Below are 21,723 nucleotides of genomic sequence, written 5' to 3'. Positions count from 1 at the left end.
ATTATTTTATGTAAAGGGCCTTTATAATAAAGTTTTAATTCACAATTGCATGTTCTGGACGTTCTGCGGGAGAATTTTTAATTAATGATAACTTGATGACGGGTTTTTTTATTTAAATCAGGAGTAATTTATACATTTTTATATTTTATGTATTGAAAGATTCATGATTTGCGACGAATTTTTCTTCGGTAACAAGATAAAAAAATATTTTTTTAAGCTATTGCATAGCTTCTATCCCGGCCCTTGAGCGCGGGGACCGAATCGAGAAATTCCGTAACGAAAAAATCTCACGCTCCCCACTCCGACGGGCTCGGAGGTGTGGCTTGAAGGCATGCTATGCAACAGCTTTACCGCGGCAGTCCTCGAGTGCCACACGTCTTTTTTTATTTTTTATTATACGAAATAAAAGACATTCTTCTTCCATAAACGAACTACAATCCATACCTACACCTATTTATATTTACCATTTTCCTACAAATCTCAAGAAGCGCAAAACCAAACACACATCAAATACAGAACCGCAAAAATATAACAAAACAACCACTATTTGTCGACAAATGGAGACATCTTAACCCTTAAATTGATTTCGTCCGTTTTAAAGGACATAGTATTTACACACATGCTGGCGCTATTATGGCAGACCTAAGCTTCGCTAATCGGTATATTGGGAAGAGACTAGCTATGTCCTTCGCGTACATGCATGTTTTTTTACCAAAGCCATGTACAGTCGCGAATGGTGACCATTTGAAAATTGCAAAAAACGGATCTCTTGACTCTTTTGATAAAATTGATAATATCTGTAAGTATTTTGGCTATTTTGCTTATAATGTTATATTATTAGTTAGAATACGATTGTGAGTATAGTATTTTGACATAATTTTGACATATTTTACAATATTTGGTATACAAATATTCGTTTATATACGATGTCCCATAAAACGGACGTTGACAACTTGGAGTATATACTAGGGTATTCTTCACTTGTCCTATGTAACGGACGTTGCCAATAAGGCCCTCCATTTTCAACGGAATAATTTTGATATATTTTTCTCTATTTTTATTATATTTTACAGGAGCATGACTTGGCAATCAATAAAAAATTACCTCACTACCTCTGGCGGAAGCTGAAGAGTCTGGCGTTGAGTTGAGATGTCGATTTCGAAGGAAATGTAGACCTACAGGAGTGATTTCACTATGATAACAGTGTCAATCATTTACCCCCAGCACCATACCTTCGGAATTATACGACATATTGATTTGAGACACAATGAAGATTCAAAAAGTCAGAATTTTTACCATCAACAAAATATTATTGCTGCAGAATTACAGCCATTACATGAGGTGTGAGATGAATCTTCCCTACTTCTCAGTAGTTCTTCAGCCATAGCATCATGTTACTTACCAGAAATACCACCCAATGTTTGAAAATTTAAATAATATAATACCTTACAAATTAAAAAACAGGCAGACAATGGATATAATATATGCCAAAGAATCCAAAAAAAGCGATTTAAATTTCCTGTTCGTTTTGGTACTTCAGGCATGGTATACGACTTCTTTGCATACGATGAAGCAAACACATTTCAAATTGTACAATTAGTGAATGGGAAGAGGACTTTCTTGGTGTATTAGATAAGTTCTCAGGCTATGTAATACTATTTCTATTCCAATTCTTAGCATATTCTTAGGCTGTGATTTTTAGTACTGTCGTTTTTTAAAATCCATTATTTTTAACGATATCGTTAAAGTTTTAACCAACATTTTAAGACAGACGTTTGAAAAGCTTATTCTAGATCCTCCATAATTATAATTTGATAATAATTTTGAATTACAGAGTTGAAAATGTGCATTGTAGTCATGTACCACGGTTGCAGGAATAATGTACAATGTCCGTTATATGTGACGGTTCGAACATGTACATATAATTGGCAATGTCCGTTTTATGTGACATAGTGAAAACAATAGAAAAAATTAAAATTTTTAATTTTTTTTTCATTTTCCTCTTTTCTATCCTAATTCCAATACGTCCTCCAAATTTGGACATTATAAACTCAAGTTATCTAGGGGTGACAATTTAAGGGTTAACAAGTGTCTAAAATATAACGCACATTAACCATGTCGTGGACAAATACGGGACACTCGGCTGGTACGGACGGGACTTGTCCGGGGACGGTAAATCATGTGGACCCCAATAAACAAGGAAATAGTTTATCGGGGGAAATCGCTCGTGTTACAATTATCTTTTGTGTGGAAAGGTTTTTTATGCATCGATGTTGTATAAGATTGTATGTAGGTGAAATCTTGTAAACAAGAATTATTTTGTGAATAAATTCGAAATAGGTTATCTAAGTAATAAATTATTCTATTCTAATAACGGCTGAAGCATAAAATGGATGAACTAATTTTGATGTGACTTGGTGCTTAGGAGAATGTCAACGTAAGTATATATTAAGCTGCTCCTTATTTCCACATAATATTACATGCTCTAGCATATATCATTATCTATAACTAAATTTTACTATAATATTAATTAATAGATTACACAGCAGTCGTTATGTCAACCAAGCAGCCGCATAAATCTAAATATACGTACACATTATTTAATTAATAACCAAAATACATTTCTAAGCAATACACTTTAATTACATCTAGGCCCTTTGTACTTGCGGGATTATGGTCGAATGTACTCTAATGAAGTTATATGGTGATTGTTGTAATGAGTATGGTGCTTCTAATTCATAGCTGTACCAATTTTTATTAAGGATGTGAAATTTGTATTGAGATTAGTTTTATATTAGTTTAGCAGTTATAATCGAAAAACAAATACTTGTTATAGTTCCTGATTAAAGACTGAATATACTAGCGGCTCGAAAAAGGTCTGACCTGGCAATAACAAAAAAAAGACGTGTGGCACTCGGGGACTGCCGCGGTAAAGCTATTGCATGCTATGCCTTCAAGCCACACCTCAGAGCCCGTCGGAGTGGGGAGCGTGAGGTTTTTTCGTTACGGAATTTCTCGATTCGGTCCCCGCGCTCAAGGCCCGCGATAGAAGCTATGTAATAGCTTAATTATATTCAAAATCACTTCGGTTTCTGAGCATGTTAGGAACAAATAAAATATTTTCATATTTTAGTAGAATTTGAATTAAATTCAAATATTTTATTGGTAACGGCAGAAAATTCAAATTTTAACAAATCATATACCTTTTCTATGGTAATCATATAAAACAATATTATCATGTAACCGATGATGTGATTTTAATTAGAGGTTATCGTTACACACTGTTAACTGCAGATATATTGATTGACCTGACTCTACATGCCGCAAATTCTTGCTTACCTCAATATCGTATAACTATCACACTAGCTAATATTGTGAATCCGAGTAGATGATAGTTTCGTCAAAATTAAGGAAAGTTGTTGATAATACATTTTCAGTAGACTAAAAATCTCACAAACGATTAGGATGAAAATTGCATTGAAAATTTAATGTTTGATTCTGAAAATCTGATTTATCACATTTAAACACATAACTATTGTCTTAAAAGTTGTTTTGTAGGTCACTTGTGAAATCTAGAGCCTACAGCTTCAAAGAGGTAGCCGGCTTAAAAGCCAATGTGCTTGCAATATGCAACCCAGACTATAAAATACGTTATAACATACAGACCACAACCTATATCTGAAAATTTCACCCAGATCATAGTTTAGATTTTTTAATGAAGTATGCAATTCTTATCTTCATATAGATCCACCGAAATTTTCATTTCAATTCAAACAGTACATACAAAGTTTCACCTGTACAATAGCTCAGATAAACCAATACTTTTCCACATCCACCTTCAAGAACCGAAACAACCGCAACATCTATCCAGGACCGCAGCCCATACCTCTAAATGAATTAGGGCCGTGTAATTCGACCGAAACACGGGTTATAAATGAGTCCGCAATCTAGTGGTGTCTAGGATTGCGACTCAGCACTGGCAAAACCTATTACTTTGATGTTGGTTAGGGGTGTGATTATATCGATAAATTGGTATCGATTGTTTTGATGAGTTGTCAATGAAAAATGTGTTTATTATGGTATTCATGTACCTCATAATGCTAATGTTAATTAACGACCTACACAAAAATAATCTATGAAGAAAATCATAATGGCTTCCTTTTCCCTTTTTTGTCGATGTACTGCTGAAAGAAAATGTATGAATAATGTTAAATATCGTTATTATTTAAAAACACATCAACTAATAACTAACCTAAATATATCGAGTGAACCATAAAGCCATCACTTTTAAGTTTAATAATAACGGTAATAAACATCACACAAACCAATAAATATAAAATATCGATAAACATCATGCACATCACTCACAAGGTGAAAAGCCCTTAGCCCAGTTGCACCGCACTATGCCTCTCGTCACACCCTCGAGTTCTAATACTTTGCCATGTTAACCGAAGGGCCACTTTATCCTGGATATCGAGTAAACTCCTTCGAACACCAAGATAACATGACCCCGTCTAGTTACATGTATACTTCAAATTTTACACCTTTACAGTGCTCTCGTTATGGACTGTAAAAGTGGTATTCGTGTAAAGTTATATTACCGGAACAAGTGTAGTGGGTAATTATGATATCATAGCTGTAACTAATATGGTTTCAGTAATGGGATTATTAATTTGAATGCTCGATGTAGACATTTTCGGTTAATGTTTTTCATGCTTCATTTATGGATTATTCCGCCAATTATGAACTTACCTCGATGATCCCTTTTTTGTAAAGCGATCTTATATATTATGTAAGACGATATTATTTCGTTGATTTGGAAAAATACTGATCAAAATAATATACAGCAGGCAGACCATATGAACAATAAACAATAAGAATTCAATTAACAATGCCCTCTGTTGATCAACAAATCCTGGAAATTCCTAGCAATACCACAATCCACAATCCATAGTCTTTCCACTGCCAACAGTCTACATACCGCAAACCTTAGGTCAAATAGAATTCCTGCTTTAAATCTCAAGTCTATTTTACTTCTATAGAAGCTTATAAATTAAACTTACCCGCTTGTTATCCCGGAATTTCAACCAGCCACTGATGACACTGTTGTCCACCTCACAGATGTCTTCATCCATTTCCCGCCTCATCGGAAGAGGGGAACCACCGGGGCTGTCCACCTCCCGCCTTTTCATAACTGGTGTGCATTGTTGAGACAGTCTCCCTTCATTTACAGCGTCACTTCGTCTGCCCAAAATAGGGGTATTGTGGCCCGAAACGCCACCTAAAATGCCCCGTCTGTGCAGAAAAGGACTGTCCCACTGTTTCTTCTTGCATTCTGAGTGTAGGCAAAGTGCATCGAAGTTGGCTAGTTCTACGGACACTCTAGTTTGCAGACCGCTAGGGTGGGTTGTCAAAATGGTCTGCTTCGCTATGCTGCAGTGACGATGCTCTTCTCTCCTCTCCATTGTAGCATCAGATTCACACGCTGCTGCGTGATGGTGTTGGATGCTACATCTGAAAAGAAAACAATGTTTATTAATTGATTTTGAATATCGTTTTAATACATACACTTTTATAATATGAAGTTTTCATAAATAATAATATATGGGTAAGGCTTTCTTCCATGTTCAATTATATTTCAAACATAGATACGCCTAAAATATAAGAAATCAATATATATTTTTTACATAATTAACGAAGAACTAGTTTATTCAAATCTTCCAAAATAAATAATAATTATCAAACAATATTAATAACAACAATGGATGAAACAGTGACATCAAACGGCCGTTCCAAAGAGCCATTCCTTTGTCCCAAACGAATGACGTCATCAACGTAATCCTCTAAAGAATGAGTTCCTTCCGAGTCAATTTGATGCGTAATCGCCCTCTCAATAGGGTTAAATAATTTCATTAAGCAGAATCGAACCTTTTTAACAGCAATTAGAAACGAGGTTGGTTCGTGTATTCCTCTCAACTCGCCTTTACTCGCCTTCGTGTTGATGACTGTTGAAACGCAGAGGCGTATTGTGATATTAAATAAATATTTAATTATTTATTCGGGTTTATGTTTCATTTAATTTATATTTAAAAAAAAGTCATGATATGATCAAAGAAAGAAGGAAGCATTAGAGCAATTTTAGTCAGTTTTCGACTTCATTAACCCTTAACTAGAGTCGTGAAACATTGTTACGTATGTATAGTCGTGGGTCCATTAGACCCATGTATTTTGAAATGGTCATAATTACTTATTTATGCATTTTTTTAGGTAAATTTAAATAAAATATGATATTTTAGTTTATAAAGAATACATATTATAAAAATCATCAATTAGAACTTTTATTTAGTTAACATAATTTCACTTATAAAATCAGTCGTTGTTTTCTTACACAACAAAAAGGCGTCTTACAAAAATTGTAAATCTCAACAAAATTTTTATTTTTTTTAAATCAATTTTTTTTATCTAACTAATAAAAGTATGTTGCATCCTAGAAAAAACAAAAAACAAACTAAAAACTCTTATATAAAAAAAATAGCAATCCCTAATTACGTGCAAGATTTACAAATTATATTTGCTCAAGTCATGCATATGGGCTCCCTGCATTTAGTGCACAAATGATCAGAACTTTCACAATTAGATATTTCAGAGCTCGTGTCATGTTCTCTCTCGACAACAAAATCTACATCATCATCGGAAAACTCATTATCTGATCTAGTTTCTGCAATACGGGTAGGTGTTGAGTTTTCATCGGAGTCTTCCTCATTTCTTAACAATTCTTCATTTAACCATTGTTCTAACATCTCTTCGTTATCAACATGTACACTTCTGGGATTCGACATAGCGAAAAACTAAAAAAAAATACAATAATAAATTTAATAACGAAAATAAAAAGTTACGTATCTATAGTCGTGGGTCCAGTGGACCCCTGTAAAGGTCAGTACTTACCTAAGGAGTGCCGAGCCGAACACGTCTGTCTCACAGGATACTCTCCGGCGTACTACAGGAAGGTACTGAGCAGTGGGAGGTTCTGCGGTAAGTGCCGTGGAGTAAACGAGACTTTAAAAACTCAACCTGGGTCCATTGGACCCACGACTCTAGTTAAGGGTTAATTATTTTACTCATAAACGAATTAAGATTGGCGGATTTAAAATCCGCCAATCTTAAAATGTGTCAATTTTGAATCCTTAGATTGTTGAATCATAAAATGTGTCTTTATAAAATTTTACAAAAACTTCAAAAATGAACACGTCATGTACATTAACTAATGGTGTCTTATAAAGTAATATGAAATACTGTTTACCATATAAAACTTATTTAATAAATCTGGTAATTACCAATCAAATCCAGCCCTGTATTAATCGAAATAGACTTTTATTATATTCTCGGGTCATAGATCGTCGGCCATTTGTTAGGGAGCGACTTAATCTTCAAAATGGTGGAATGTAATTTTAGAGAATTATATTCATTAATGGAGTTTGGCCAACTTTAAAGTCTTTTAATATCTCTATAATATTAAAGGATGGGACAACGTAATTATTTGCTGTTCAGTCTGTTTGTATTTGTTTAGGTTATAGGGCTATAGCGTCAGTTACTAAGGACGGTATTTTTCCTTGAGGAATTATATATTTTATATTAAATAACTATAAGGAATAAATAAACTAACAAATAGTACAAATAGCCATATCACATACAACATATTCGTATCATTAAGGCACTAATAAAATTAATTATTAAAAATGGTTGCTCGATTTAAATTATCTCAAAAGGAGGTTAAGTACATATAACACTTCAACATTTATTTTCTTCACTAAGAAAACAGCTGTACGTTAAGAATTCTTACAACCTATTTAAAAGTTCTTCACATATGCTATTTGCCTACGCTATTAGGCTAACTGCTACGCTAGCAAACAATTACCATCATTATCTTGACAATTTACGTAATTACTGCAATTCTTTTGTCAGTTCAATTTTTCTATTTTTAGGCTAGTTTAATATATTCTACGAGTGCTACGAGTACTAAATAGCAAATTACAAAGTCACTCCTATTTTTAAAATAAAATTTACTCTTATAATAATATCTTAATAATATATTAGGTTAAGTTTAATTTAACTACTTTAACTATACTTTTTAAAACTCTACACGAACAAAATAGATAGTTAATTAAAGTTATACTTATACATTGATCAAACACATTCTTTGATGCAAGACGAAGTAGTTTCTCAAAATGTATAAATTCAACGTAAGTATAAAATGTTGTGATTAATTGTTTATAAATAATATTAAATTTACTACACTCGGCCGTTGGAAAACGTGAACTCTGGAGCACATGCTGGACCACACTAAATAACAACGAAAGTAAAGAACAATAACTGTCTTACCACAAAAAACTTTAGACAGGGTATAACTTTAAGCGCGGGTTCTCTTTAATCTAGTTTTATCGTATTTCATATATAACTAGTAAAGTGACAGATCCCTGGTTTAAAGTTAGACTGTGCTGAAATTGTTTTGTGGTAGGACCATAATTATTTACATTATCATAAATAATTGACACATATTCATCATTACCACATAACGTCAGTTCCTGTAAATCATACAGTTAACAACTAATGACGGTTACAGAGAGACAAACTGACAAACAGCCAATCCGCCCACATTATGGCCTGCATTATTCATGACTTACTCAGACACTGATAGTTGGAGACCTCGGGCTATTACTAAATTACTGCCTAGGATTCCAGCTGTCAAAGTAATTTGGGATGGTTTAGATACTAATTTAATAAATTAAGAATTATCTTCGGACCTTCATAAACTGATTTCAGTAGATAACATAGTAGATAAAATGTAGTATAATTTTGGAAGTATCTCATCTGATATTTATTAATAGCATTCAAATGCTTTATAAATCAGAATTTTTAAAGAATAGAACGAAAAGCTGGTGCGAATCCCACCTCATGATCGAATTTTTACATTCCTTAAAAACTTCTCAACTATGTAACTTATTTCATTATTGAGCATCGTCAAAAATACAATAATTTATTTATTTATTTATTTCATTTATTTCAGATTAATTTAATATACATATATTTAATAATGAAACAGATTACATATTTTATAATTTTTGAACAAATTTGCTCTTACAGTTGATTTATTAAATCTAAATTAAAAGCCCTGGGCCTGTATTTAAACTTTAAACATAGAGTCCATAGAGACACCCGATTTCAAATATATTCAATCAATCCTGTCAAAGGTATCAGCTTACAAACATTGGAGTTCCAATACATTTTACTCATATTAGTCACAGTAAGTAATGAAATACATACAAATCGGTTTTCACGTTAGTTTCAGTATTTGCCAATAATTGTACGAACTCTTAGCGATTATATCGTACATGGAACATTCTAGTTTTTCTTTCATTAATTAATTAAATTTCTAACGTTCTCTTTAGAAGAATTGAGAGCGCTTTAAAGTAAATGGGGCTGTTGTTTTTGCAGAGGTAAGTTTGTCTATTAGTGAAAATTGTTAGATAATCTTTGCTTAAATTAGGTGAGCATTTTTAAAAAGAAAAAATTTGATAGCCTATAAATTGATGACGTAATTAATAAATTACAAACCTACCTATTTTTCAAACCATTTTCACTAGTAGCTGCTAGTATTCTTACGGTCTACTTCGTGAGTAGCGTCACGATATTTCGTGGCCAAAACCTGGGTGAAGAGCTAGTATTTATATAAATGAAAATCGTTATATCTGTACGTACATTTAACTATTTTGATAGTTAAATGCTTTATTTGTAAAGCAAGTGTGATGAAAATTCGCACCGCATCAGAGTGAATTGCTGTGTAATCGGATACAGTAAATTCGATATTTACGAATGTATCGATATATCGATGTATCGATACATCGGTATAAGTTAATTGAGCCTGTTTGTCTCGCTTTGTTTTATTTAACAGATTAACTCATTATATTCGTGCGATTGTTTTTTACGAAAATTGTTTGTGCAGAGATTTATTTCGATGAAATTATTTATTGTTTAAGTTGATTATAGTTTTTAATAATTAACTTTAGTTCGATGTTTTTAAACTTTACAGCTTCTGAATTCTGATTTTATGAATGTTCTACCACTTTGATATTATATACATGAATCTAACCGACTTAGTGTTACAAAATTTACATAGGTAATAATATATTATACCTAAAAGATATCCATAACGTTTGTACCAATTTAAAATACGTATTTTTAATTATTTTAGAAAATGGGTTCAAATAATACAAATGCTAAGGAAAAATCAAATTAAAAGATAAACCAGTAAACAGCCTCAAGCCGCAAACAAAATCATACTCTAAATAGGCACAAGGGACAATTGAACAACAAGTATCGTTATATAAGTTACTCTGTGACCGAGCTGATAAAGAAAAACTCGTTTGCCGATGCTTTAATGAGACGCAAAAATGGTTTCTCTTGGGAAGTAAGATAGGTGAACTGGGTACAGAGTAAAAAATTTGCGTTTGAATTGACCTTAATAAGGGTATAGGTACAATACGTATAATATGACTGTATAAATCAAGTTTGTAATTTTGTACTTTGCGTGGAAAAAGTTTCATACTTTTATCAGTTGGGACTTCCAAAGAACATACATAATATTTTAGGTGTGTGTGTGTACTTTTAGATGCCATTTGCCTAAACAGTCAATCATATTAATACGAGCTAAGTTCCGAGTATCAAGTATCATCGTAATAACTCCAGTGTTTCAAGAAATGCAGACCAAAATGTAGTAAGTTAAAAGAAAGTATGATCGTATCGAAGTGCGATTTACGACAATAAGTACCGTAATATCTCGTACGGAACACATCTCTTATTATTTTAAGAGCTCATGTTTCCAATTGAAATAATTATATTTGTTCAATACTAACAGAAACTCTAACAATCTAGAAAGCTTATTAAAATCTAATTCTCTACGTGATAGTACTCTAAATCGCAAAGAATAAATAACGCAGGTGTGTTATCGAATAAGAAAGCATCGAAATTAACGGACCAGTGAACAAGTGGCTATGATTGTCCGATTGTTACGTGGCTCGTTGCACACAGCCTCTTGTTTTTACTTATTGCGAAATAAGTTAGATAAATACAATTTTACTTTGGCTTACGGGAAAAGACTTCGATTCAATGTGTGTTCTGTTAGCTTAACTCCTAAATTGTTTTGGTAAGTACTACAAATAATTTGTCAAATTAAGTATGAAAGCGTGATCGTCATTATGTTTTTTTAGATTTTTTAGTATTGAGATAGGTTATAATAAAATTAACGTTCAATAAATTCAGTCCTTTCCTACGTCTGACAATCTTTTCTTCAAAAAGGCAGTCAGAGAGTCCTTAAACTAAATTCTCTTAATGCTATCTATGGATATATCTTACCTTTTATCTTCATACATATAAAAGGAAGTACGAAACGAGGAACGATTTCAACAAATAAATAAATGTATATTTATGTTTGTTTCCTCATATTAAACTCATTGAATCAATAATGGCGTTTCCATTGTTCTCAATCCACAGCTTAAATCGACAATGAGTGATTGTAGCGCATTCATCGCACTGAACCAGCTTAAAGCTTGATAAATTTACTCTGTATATAATTAAGATATGTACTATAAAAACTATCAGACAATTGAATGGTTATTTTTCGTTATTAATTAACTTTGCTAGTGGTAACATGCACTCCATGCAATCAAATGGCGAGTATAACTTACGTAAGTTCAAGTTCCATCATATTTTTCACAGTTTCATGCTATTTCCATCTACGAGTAATGTATAAATCGTAAGTATAAGTATTTAGTATAGATATGAAACAGATGCTTTTCTAATCGATTTTTTCATTATACCTACGGTGAAAAGTAGTCGAAACAAGGATTGACACAATGGTCACGTGGTAACCATTGTGTCAAAAAGTGGTTAATTTTTTTGTTGGGAAATTTCAAAAAATTTAGAAAATAATCAAAATAACTTTGGCTACGTATAATAAAAATATCGTAAAAAAAAAACATAAAATGCAACACATTGTACAAACAGTAATTCTATTATTAATAAGTCTGTCTGACTTAAACTTCGAGGCTACAATTTAACCACTGACAAGCCAGCGTTGGTAATAGTGATGGATCTGCAACCAATACGAGTTAACTACGTCATTATACGGAGGCACCGACTCAGCAACATCGTAATTTATGTGACCCCTCTGTGCGTTATCTTTTCTTTGCCATTACCTATAATGTGAGGTGAAAGAGAATATCATATTAATAAGACAGATATATAGCAATTTTTTGGCCAAATTATTTTGTCAAAATCAAAAAAAATAACAACTTGTGTTTACAACACGGCCTGTAATAAAACGTTTGGTTATTAGACGGTATTAATTTTCAGCTAAATCAGTTTAGTAAAGCAACAAACATTCCGTATAGACACATAGGTAATATACGCAATGAATGGCATTAGGAATATAGGCAAACAATAACCAAGACAATACTCCACCATTTATTAAGGATAAATCTACACAAATGAAGAGAGAAGAGCATAATTGAGTATGAATTTTTTTCCAGATTGTATCACGATGTTAAACTATTAATAGTCTTGCTCTACTACTATCCGATGCAAAAAGAATTCCAGAGCTTAGCGCGCTTAAACATAAAAGCTTTGAGCTTTTGGATACGATACTTTACGAAAGAATAGAAAAACGTTGGTATTCATCGGGCGGAATTCGAACTTGCGTCTTTCATGATTTAGCTATCGTAACAACAGTATTTAGCAAGAAACTAGAAACTTATAATAAACCTATTAAATGGACCTCTCACTTTATTATCTATTAATGAGTAATTAGATACCAAAAATCACAAGTACAATCTCGACCATTAAGAAGGAGACTTTCGAAAAAAACCGCATCCAATTAGGACTTACCGTTTCTGATATATGTACCATGCTACAAACAGATGCATAAACCCTCTTTATGCATCAGGGGTTATTAAAATACGTTCTTGTAAAGGTAATATTTTATAGTTAGAACCGTATAAATTAAAACTATAGTGAAGTTATACGAATTTTTAACCACACGTTAGCTCCGCGTACATTCCAGTTAGTTAAAGTTGAACCATTGTAAAGTTTTAAGTTAATTCTTAACTGTCTGCCGTAACAGTGTTTAAGTGAAGGAATCGAGCCACAATTACTTTTACATGTTGAAGGAAACTCGTTGAAGGAAACTTGTCATCAAAATTTAAATATAACGATTGACGCCTGTCGAGTTATAATATAATCTTAAACCTGTTTTATATTCTTTCCAAAAACAAACTGCATGCACCTAAAGTAAATCTATTAATTCATCTGATTTCTTCCCAAATCTATTATATAGCCATAATTAAATTAATAACCAAACACAGGTAAATATAATCAAATCAATTTAAAGTAAATTGTACAATCAATTCGTGTTTAATTTAAACTCGATATTCGTAAATGCATTAACTGGTGAATTATTAAAGAGTGATGCCGCCCGAGTGAGGGAATATGCTAGAATATTGATGGTAACCGCTTGGGTCACAAATACGATTATAAATACTAGGGAAATGCTCTGGTGTTGCTTGTAATTGGATAGATACCTACTAGTTCTCCATTCGCGACTTCTTAATTAGGAATATCCGCGTGTGCTGCGGAAATTTCTATCAATCATCATATCTAACAAATAATTCGGTAAAATCACTCTTTTAGGATGTAAAAGACAGACAAACAAACAAGAATTTCGTATTTATAATAGTACAAGTAATATAAGTACAGAATATAAGCCTTCATTTAAGGGCCGAAAGGACAATAATTAATAATTTAAAAAACTGTTTGGGTGTCTTCTTAACTGTATCTAAGATATATTAGGTATAGGATAGGTAAATTGTACAGAGTTTATTTTGTTTAATATAGTGCAAAAATATTACTCTATTAAAAATAATAATACACGATTAAGTTTAGAATAAAAACCTTTTGTTTCTATAATATATAATATCATTGTACTACATTATAATTATTCCTTGTCATTATATTTTTGAAGCTTTTTTAAATCCTTAACACGAAACTGAGGCTTGTTTTATAAATAAATAAAATGTCTAAGCTAGTCTTCTTATTCAGTATGAAGTGCTACGTAATAAGGGGTAGTTCACACCAGATAGATTACCTTTCAGTCTGCGCCCTTTTTCAAATAAATATAACCTTCTAAAGCTCGAAACACGTAATACCGGTGAGAGTTAAATAAATAATTTAAAGAATTGCCACAAGTTGCTTATTTGTTATTTATTAAATATTAATAATTCAAAGATAATCGGTGGTAAATGTTAAAAATACTTATGTAATAACGATTCGAAAGTGCTACTAAAAGTAGTATAATTGAATAAATAAATGTTTGAGTTTGATATAACCTAAAAAATATTTAAAATACTTATATCAAAAAAATATTTTAGGCTGTTGTAGGTATTTAGAAATAATTAACAGTAAACCTAATATTTATGACATACCATGATTTGACCCACCTAGAAATCGAACCCGGGACCAAGCTCCTCTTACCATAAGACCCTTCTTACATTTAATATCTCAATTAATTACAATCTTATGCAACTTGATATTTACGGTCAACCGATACTACGGTAAAGTTGTAAGAAGCCAATATAACGTATCTACTTAGTTCGAATCCCGTGCAATGTAAGTTGAAGTGAACCAGTTAATGATAAGTTGGTTAAGTCACCATGTATGTTACGATAGTTTCTAGAATATTTACTTAAGAAATTTAGATAAAACAACCATGTTATAATTTCAGTTTCTACGTAAATCGAATATATTACAATTTATAATAATTATAATTTGGGCTATTCAAATTGTCTATTTTAAAATTTATCTTAAATACGTTCTGCCATTTTATATCAGAACAATTATTTATCGTGTATAATTTTTTTATCAGCCAATATTGATACGAAATATTAATTAATTATAATTAATGATTTCAGAAATAATTGTTTATACCATAAAAGAAATTCCGTCAATAACTTGAGTTTATTACGACAATTATTTAAAAAAATATATACAAAAAGACAAACAGATGTGTCGGAATAAATTAGTTGTACGTACTTTTACACATTAAAAGAGGATTTTACCAAAAAGTTTCCAATAGAAAGGTGGTTAAACTTCTATTTGTTTTCCAATCAGCCGCTGGAGCGAATATGCTGGTCCCTTATTGATCTTAGATCCGTTATCCGATTGATTAATTACTCCGACATTTTTATGTACCGTCAGCAAAATATTTTTGGTAAGGATTTGTCTTCAGTTGTTCATAAAATACTTTTAGTGTAAGTAGTATTTTTAGGTTCAAAAGTTAATGTTCCCAGTTAAAAGCTCAATGTCTTAGTTATGTTATATAATCAGTAGGTACATTTTATATATTGATAATCTACATTTAAAACGCGACACGAAACTTCACAGTTCAGAATACTGAACTGATGAGATTGCAATAGCATGTATTATGAAAAACTTGATACCTACGTAGGTATCTAATAACTGTAAATTTAAAAACTTACAACAACCTATGCCCTCACACAATAATTATCAAGTAAAGAGCATCGAACCTATACTCTCACTATTAATTTATAGACTCCACCACTGTGCCACTGGGTCATTTTACATATTTACATACACACACAACAGGCTATCAACTTATAACGACATTAATAACGTAACCCGAAACAGTCGAGCCATTAATTATATGAAGTGGCATATTGACGCTTTGTCCACATCAAACAACAAACAAACAGGACAAACACACGTTATGTTGTACATTGAATTATATGATAAATCACTGTTATTAATTTTACCTGATTTTGTATTAGATTGATGGTCTTTATGTGTTTATCGCACTCTATCTATATAATACATTAATCTTTGTGTCTTATATTATACAATGGCCGTTTCTTTTTTGTCTAAAATGATTTTTTATGATGGTCATAAATAATAAAGATAGATGGAATTAAAATTATTATCAATCACTTTAAGTAATAGGTATATTATGCTTAACTGCTGGCTCTGTGTTTACATAAGTACTTGTGGAAAGTAAAAAGAATATTTTTGAAAAAAATGCTTATTTTTACATTTCAGACCTTCAAAAACAGCATACTGTACACAATTACATATTAACAATTTTAATATTAGATTTTGTAATATTTTCAATGAAAGATCCTAGATATTTCAACAATCAAAGTCTTTCTGAGCATTGACCGTGTCCAACAATGCAAAAACAAAAGTGCAGCACAGTCACATCACAGCTGCATACGTTATACGAGTTTCAACTAACTGTTATTCAATAAAAAAGGGCAAAAACCATGAAATATTGCTGAGCCAATCGAGAGCGACTGCGAAAATTGAGACGGTGGTTTTGTGGCCTGTTGTGTTTGTTGCCTTTCGATTTGAAACATGTAGTGAAATTAACTTTACTCTTATGGAAATATGTTTTTAATACTTGACATAAATTATTCCTCATACGAAACAAACACTAAATTGAAAGCATGTAGCTTACCTGAATAAATGACTATATATTGTACACTAAAGCTTCAAATCGGAACCGCTTTTCCTGAGATTACCACGTTCAACCAAACAAAAAAACTGCAGCCTTATAATATTAGTAGAGATTTTTTAGTGAACTATTCAATCAAATCATACATTTAACGGTTATCTCTATTCTATACTTACAAAGTTCCGTGTCCTTTATCAATGTGTGCAATATTTTTTTTTATTCATACCTTGATATCATTCATACATTATTGAAATCACGGGATTAAGATATCACAAAGCGCGTGATTACGTTCGTAATATCGGTTTAAACGTGGCAATGATACGGTTTTATTTTACAATACAATTTGTCAATGGAAACGAAAGCTTACTAACATGATTTTGAACTTTAAAGCTATGTGGGATAGGGTTCAAATCGACAAATAATATAGTCAGAACAATAGTCGCTAGATTTATTAAATTTAGATTTGAGTAATTATTGCTTGTTCACTATTCTAACAAGCATTTGTACTTAATAATGACTTCGAGTCTAATGGAATATTCTGGCATAGGTACTATGATTCATTATTTACCACATAATTTTATCTCCTATAAAATAATACGATATGCTTCCATCCCCATTTATTTTTGGTTATTCAGAATTAATAGAATAATATTATTACATTATCTGTGATACGAATTTGTTCTGACAAGAATTTGTACTTATTATAATGTTCTTGAGTCGAATAGAATTTTCCAGAACATGTCTCTATTATTATCACGTAGTTCAACAAGATATACCGATTTGTTTCCATGCGAGGAGATAAAATCGATAAATATACATGAAGGTGACAGACATTAGTGCTAGCCGGCCGGGCCATGTTATTACACGCTTCCAGCCAACTGACCTGTTAGCTGAGTTAATTGAAAACTGACTTCAGCGTATAATCTGAACTCGGAAACAATTACGCCAATAAATGCACACACACACAAACGTGTACACACATGTACGTACGTGTACACACCGTTGTATGATTGAATGGGATGACGCAATGTGTGTGTAATACATTTGTGAATAAATAAATATTGAATTTCAGCTAGTTACAAAGTAAAGGCTTGGTTTGATAAAAAAGCTTTTAAATATTACTTATTTTACTTATTTTCTTGCGTTAAATACAGATATGAATGACTATAACCACACGTTTTTAAACTGTTCCAGCCTCCAGGCGCCGAGCGGATAAATAATTGTTGATTATCACCTTTTTAAAAGTTATTTAATCTCGAATGATCGTCAGGTTATTAACCGTAATTCTGTTACTACTAGTTGGAAACTCATATTATCAGCCTATACAGTTTACGATGCCAGCGTAGTTTAATGTTGAATATAGTTTAATTAAACAGCCAAGCCTTTAGGGTTACGACCTAAGTTCATAAAATAGTCACAAAGATATATCGTAGTTTATACTATACTAGCTTCCGCCCACGACTTTGTACGTGCATCCCCGTCTTTCCCCGTTCCCGCAAGAATTTCGGGAAATCCTTTCTTAGCGGATGCCTACGTCCTAACATCTACCTGCATGCCAAATTTCAGCCCGATAGTCCAGTGGTTTGGGCTGTGCGTTGATAGATCACTATATCGGTCGCCTTTGAGTTTTATATAATTACTAGCGGTCCGCCCCGGCTTCGCCCGTGGTACATGTTTACGTTTTCTCTACATAAGATCCATCCTCGTACTTCAAGGAATATAATAAAAAAAGAATTGTCGAAATCGGTTCAGCCGTTCTCGAGTTATGCGCTTACCAACACATTTTACGATTCATTTTTATAGAGGTATATAAGATTTATCATTTGTAAGACAATTGATATTATATCTGAAAACATCCTTATTTTAGTGGCATATACAAGAATTAATATCATATTTTAACAGCAATTGGTGACTTGTAATTAATTTATTACGAAATCTTCCTGTGGGATACATATTTAATATGGGAACTATATTTTCTATCACCAAAATTTATATTTGTCATCAAGTTGTATCACCTAATAAATAGATCTATCACCACGAAATATTTTCGTTCTCAGATAAACAAAAATTGTTCCCAGGTATGAATTATCAAATTAATGTTAATATATGTGTAAAATAAGAGATCGATAACCAATAAAATTATATTGCATTACATGAATATAAACCTCGTTCTTATAATAACAGTTTTGTTACATAAATAATAGCTCTGTGCTCAGAATGGTAGATCTGTCACCAAATAAATCGATTATTATCGATCCCTGACTGCGACTCCTTTTTATTTGATATTTTGTCACCTATACAGTAGTAACATTTTATTTCGTTCAGATAATAAATTAATAGTATTCGTTATCAATTTAATACATCAATTTATAATTTTAATGAAAAAATGATCAAAGGGGCGGAGACAAATTGGCGCGCTTTAAAAATTGACATGTGCAAACATATTAACGGATTAGCCATACGCTTAAAGCTGGCCAACCCCCCACCAGAAGCAAAAAATGTGCTTATCGGCCAGAAAAGAAAAAGGGGGCGCCCTACGAAATCCAAACCAGCGCTGATTATTCAGTGATTATTGTTTTTTAACAATAAATATTGATTATTTTAACTTTAATTAAGTGTTTTATATACAATTATGCTAACCATTAGTCAGCTATTAAACCAGAGCTGATTATTCAGTGGTTATTATTTTTAAGAATAAATATTGATTATTTTAACTTTAATTAAGTGTTTTATATACAATTATGCTAACCATTAGTCAGCTATTAAACCAGAGCTGATTATTCAGTGGTTATTATTTTTAAGAATAAATATTGATTATTTTAACTTTTAGTAACATAATATGATTTATTGGTGATCTCTTTAAATTATTTTGCTTAAATACTTATTAGGACACACCTATTATAATACATACAAAAACATTTATATGGTACTAGACCTTAAATCTCAGGATTTTAGGTGATTTATTGTGGAACTGATTTTGCATTGTTTGGTGACTACATTTTGGTGACAGATCTACTATTTTGAGGACAAACCCTATTATTTAAGAAACACAAAACTAATTAAATTGGTGATAGCTTAAATGATACCCATTTAATATTAGTTTTACTGATTGATTTTTCGTTTACGTTACTCCGTAAACATTTGTATCTACAGTTTTCAAGTACCATAACGTATGTTACACTTGTGAATATTCATGGGCAGGTCCCTATCGTTAAATTTAGCTGAATCGAAATCTTTCTACTATGACGCTATAAACCAACTACCAGACACTTAATATAACTTTATAGAACAACTATAAGTTTATAAGTACACATACAAAGTTCTTACCTCATCAAACTTTCATAACTCTAATAACAAGGTAATGGTTCAAAAGTAAAATTAATGACGAACTTAGTTTATGATATTTATCTATATACCTATATGTAAAAATGAAACCCGTTTCGTATTGTCACGAACGACATCACGTGTAAACGGGTGGACCGATTTCGATATTTTTTTTTATTATGTTCCTTGAAGTACGAATATTGTTCTTATGTAGAGATAACATAAATAATATGTAAATAATTAAAAACAAAATATGTGATCATACATCATATTATTACGAAGCTTGAAGAAAATCGCTGTAATATATATTTATGATAACTCTTTTCAACTTTATGGCTAACAACTATATTTCTGTGTCATTACATTTGATATGTACATCTTTATGTTTGTTTATCTATAACCCTTAAAACATTAAACTCTGGGTAGTATAAAAACTGACCATTCCATAACCCTTCTCACCTACCAGCGATAAAAACCATAACAAAAAAGGCACAGCAATGAGTAATGTGAACGCTTTATTTGGGCAGAATCGTCTCTTTTTTGCCTTACGGTTTGGTTCAGGACATTTTTCATTTCAACGTATAATTTATGTGGGCGCGGGTTAATTAGGTGTTTTTCACTTGTTTTTTGGGTGACCATTTGTCTTGTTTTAAATTTCCTGTACTTTTTTAACGCACGATTTAGTATTTTATAATGTTTGATATCAAAATTATTGTAAATGGACGATAGACTTTTGTCGCAAAAAACAAGAAAGTATTGAACGAAAAAAAAATATGATGAGAATCATACGTTTATCAAATTTAAATAAAAACAATAATTTATTTCACTGTGAACTATGCATGACACCATACTCATGTACAATACAAACATTCATATTATTAAATAATATTTTTTTGGTAAATATAATATTTGGTCGATATTTATAATAATGAATAAATAAAGTAAAAAGTATAAAGTAACAGTAAAGTTTCCCCACAATATATTCTTTAAAGAACCCTTTTTAAAGTTAGATAAAGTAATATGCAAAAATCGGACGTTGTTATGTCAGACTAGACAGAAACTAATCTCTTCAGAACTTAAAAATTCCAATACAAGTTGATCTTCAGCTTAAGCCGATTTGCACGAATTTGTTTACAAAATATTGCATGCGGGTTTTTCCTTGTTTTTGTTTTATTTCCTCGGATTACGAGATTAAAATTTAATTATATCGATAATTCGAGCCTATGGAGTCAAACAAAATTATTGAGAGATTAAACTTATGAAAAATATTTTAATTTTACCTTTTTGGTAAACTTCTTCGCACAGACTATATTATATTATATAAGGAATACTCCTTTTTCCGATACGAAAGTTTTCTTTGTGTACCGATGGATTCATTGATATTACTACAACTGAAAGATAATCTACATGCTTGCTTCATTCACAGATATATTTAGAAATCTCTTCAAATAATTACAAAACGACAGAAAATTCATAGTTCTATGTATAAGTTTTAATTCACCTTATTACATTAATAGTTACTTATTTATGCATTTGCTGTATTGTTTTTATTTAAAACGTACCTAGTTAAAGACAGTGTGATATAAAAATGGCAGTAAAACGGATATACAAAGTAAAACAATAAAATTAAGGATGGTGTAAATTTTTCAATTACAGGTATTTGCTGTAACATTACACCGAAGCCCTACCGTCTGTCTGTCGCTAATGACATTATTGATAGATTTGCCGTGCCTACTCTTTTGCTAATTCATGTAATTTGTATACCTTGTGTTTTCTTTTTGTTTGTGGTTCATTTGTTGCGTATTTGTACAACCAATTTCGGTATA

General features: G+C 31.6%; 1 protein-coding gene across 1 annotated transcript in view; it reads right to left on the bottom strand.

Annotated features, from left to right (window-relative positions):
• The window catches only part of LOC123698175, a 281,837-nt gene that overhangs the window by 256,964 nt on the left and 3,150 nt on the right, over positions 1-21,723 (bottom strand). The window contains exon 2 of the mRNA XM_045644770.1: positions 5,064-5,514. Coding sequence (XP_045500726.1) covers positions 5,064-5,465 — 402 coding nt within the window. The 5' untranslated portion in view covers positions 5,466-5,514. The remainder of the gene's footprint in view (positions 1-5,063; positions 5,515-21,723) is intronic.

This window comes from Colias croceus, chromosome 15 (assembly GCF_905220415.1).
Source record: "Colias croceus chromosome 15, ilColCroc2.1".
In the NCBI taxonomy this organism is placed as follows: Eukaryota; Metazoa; Arthropoda; class Insecta; order Lepidoptera; family Pieridae; genus Colias; species Colias croceus.
The sequence above is the reverse complement of the archived record's forward strand: the minus strand, read 5'-3'. Positions and strand labels throughout refer to the sequence as shown.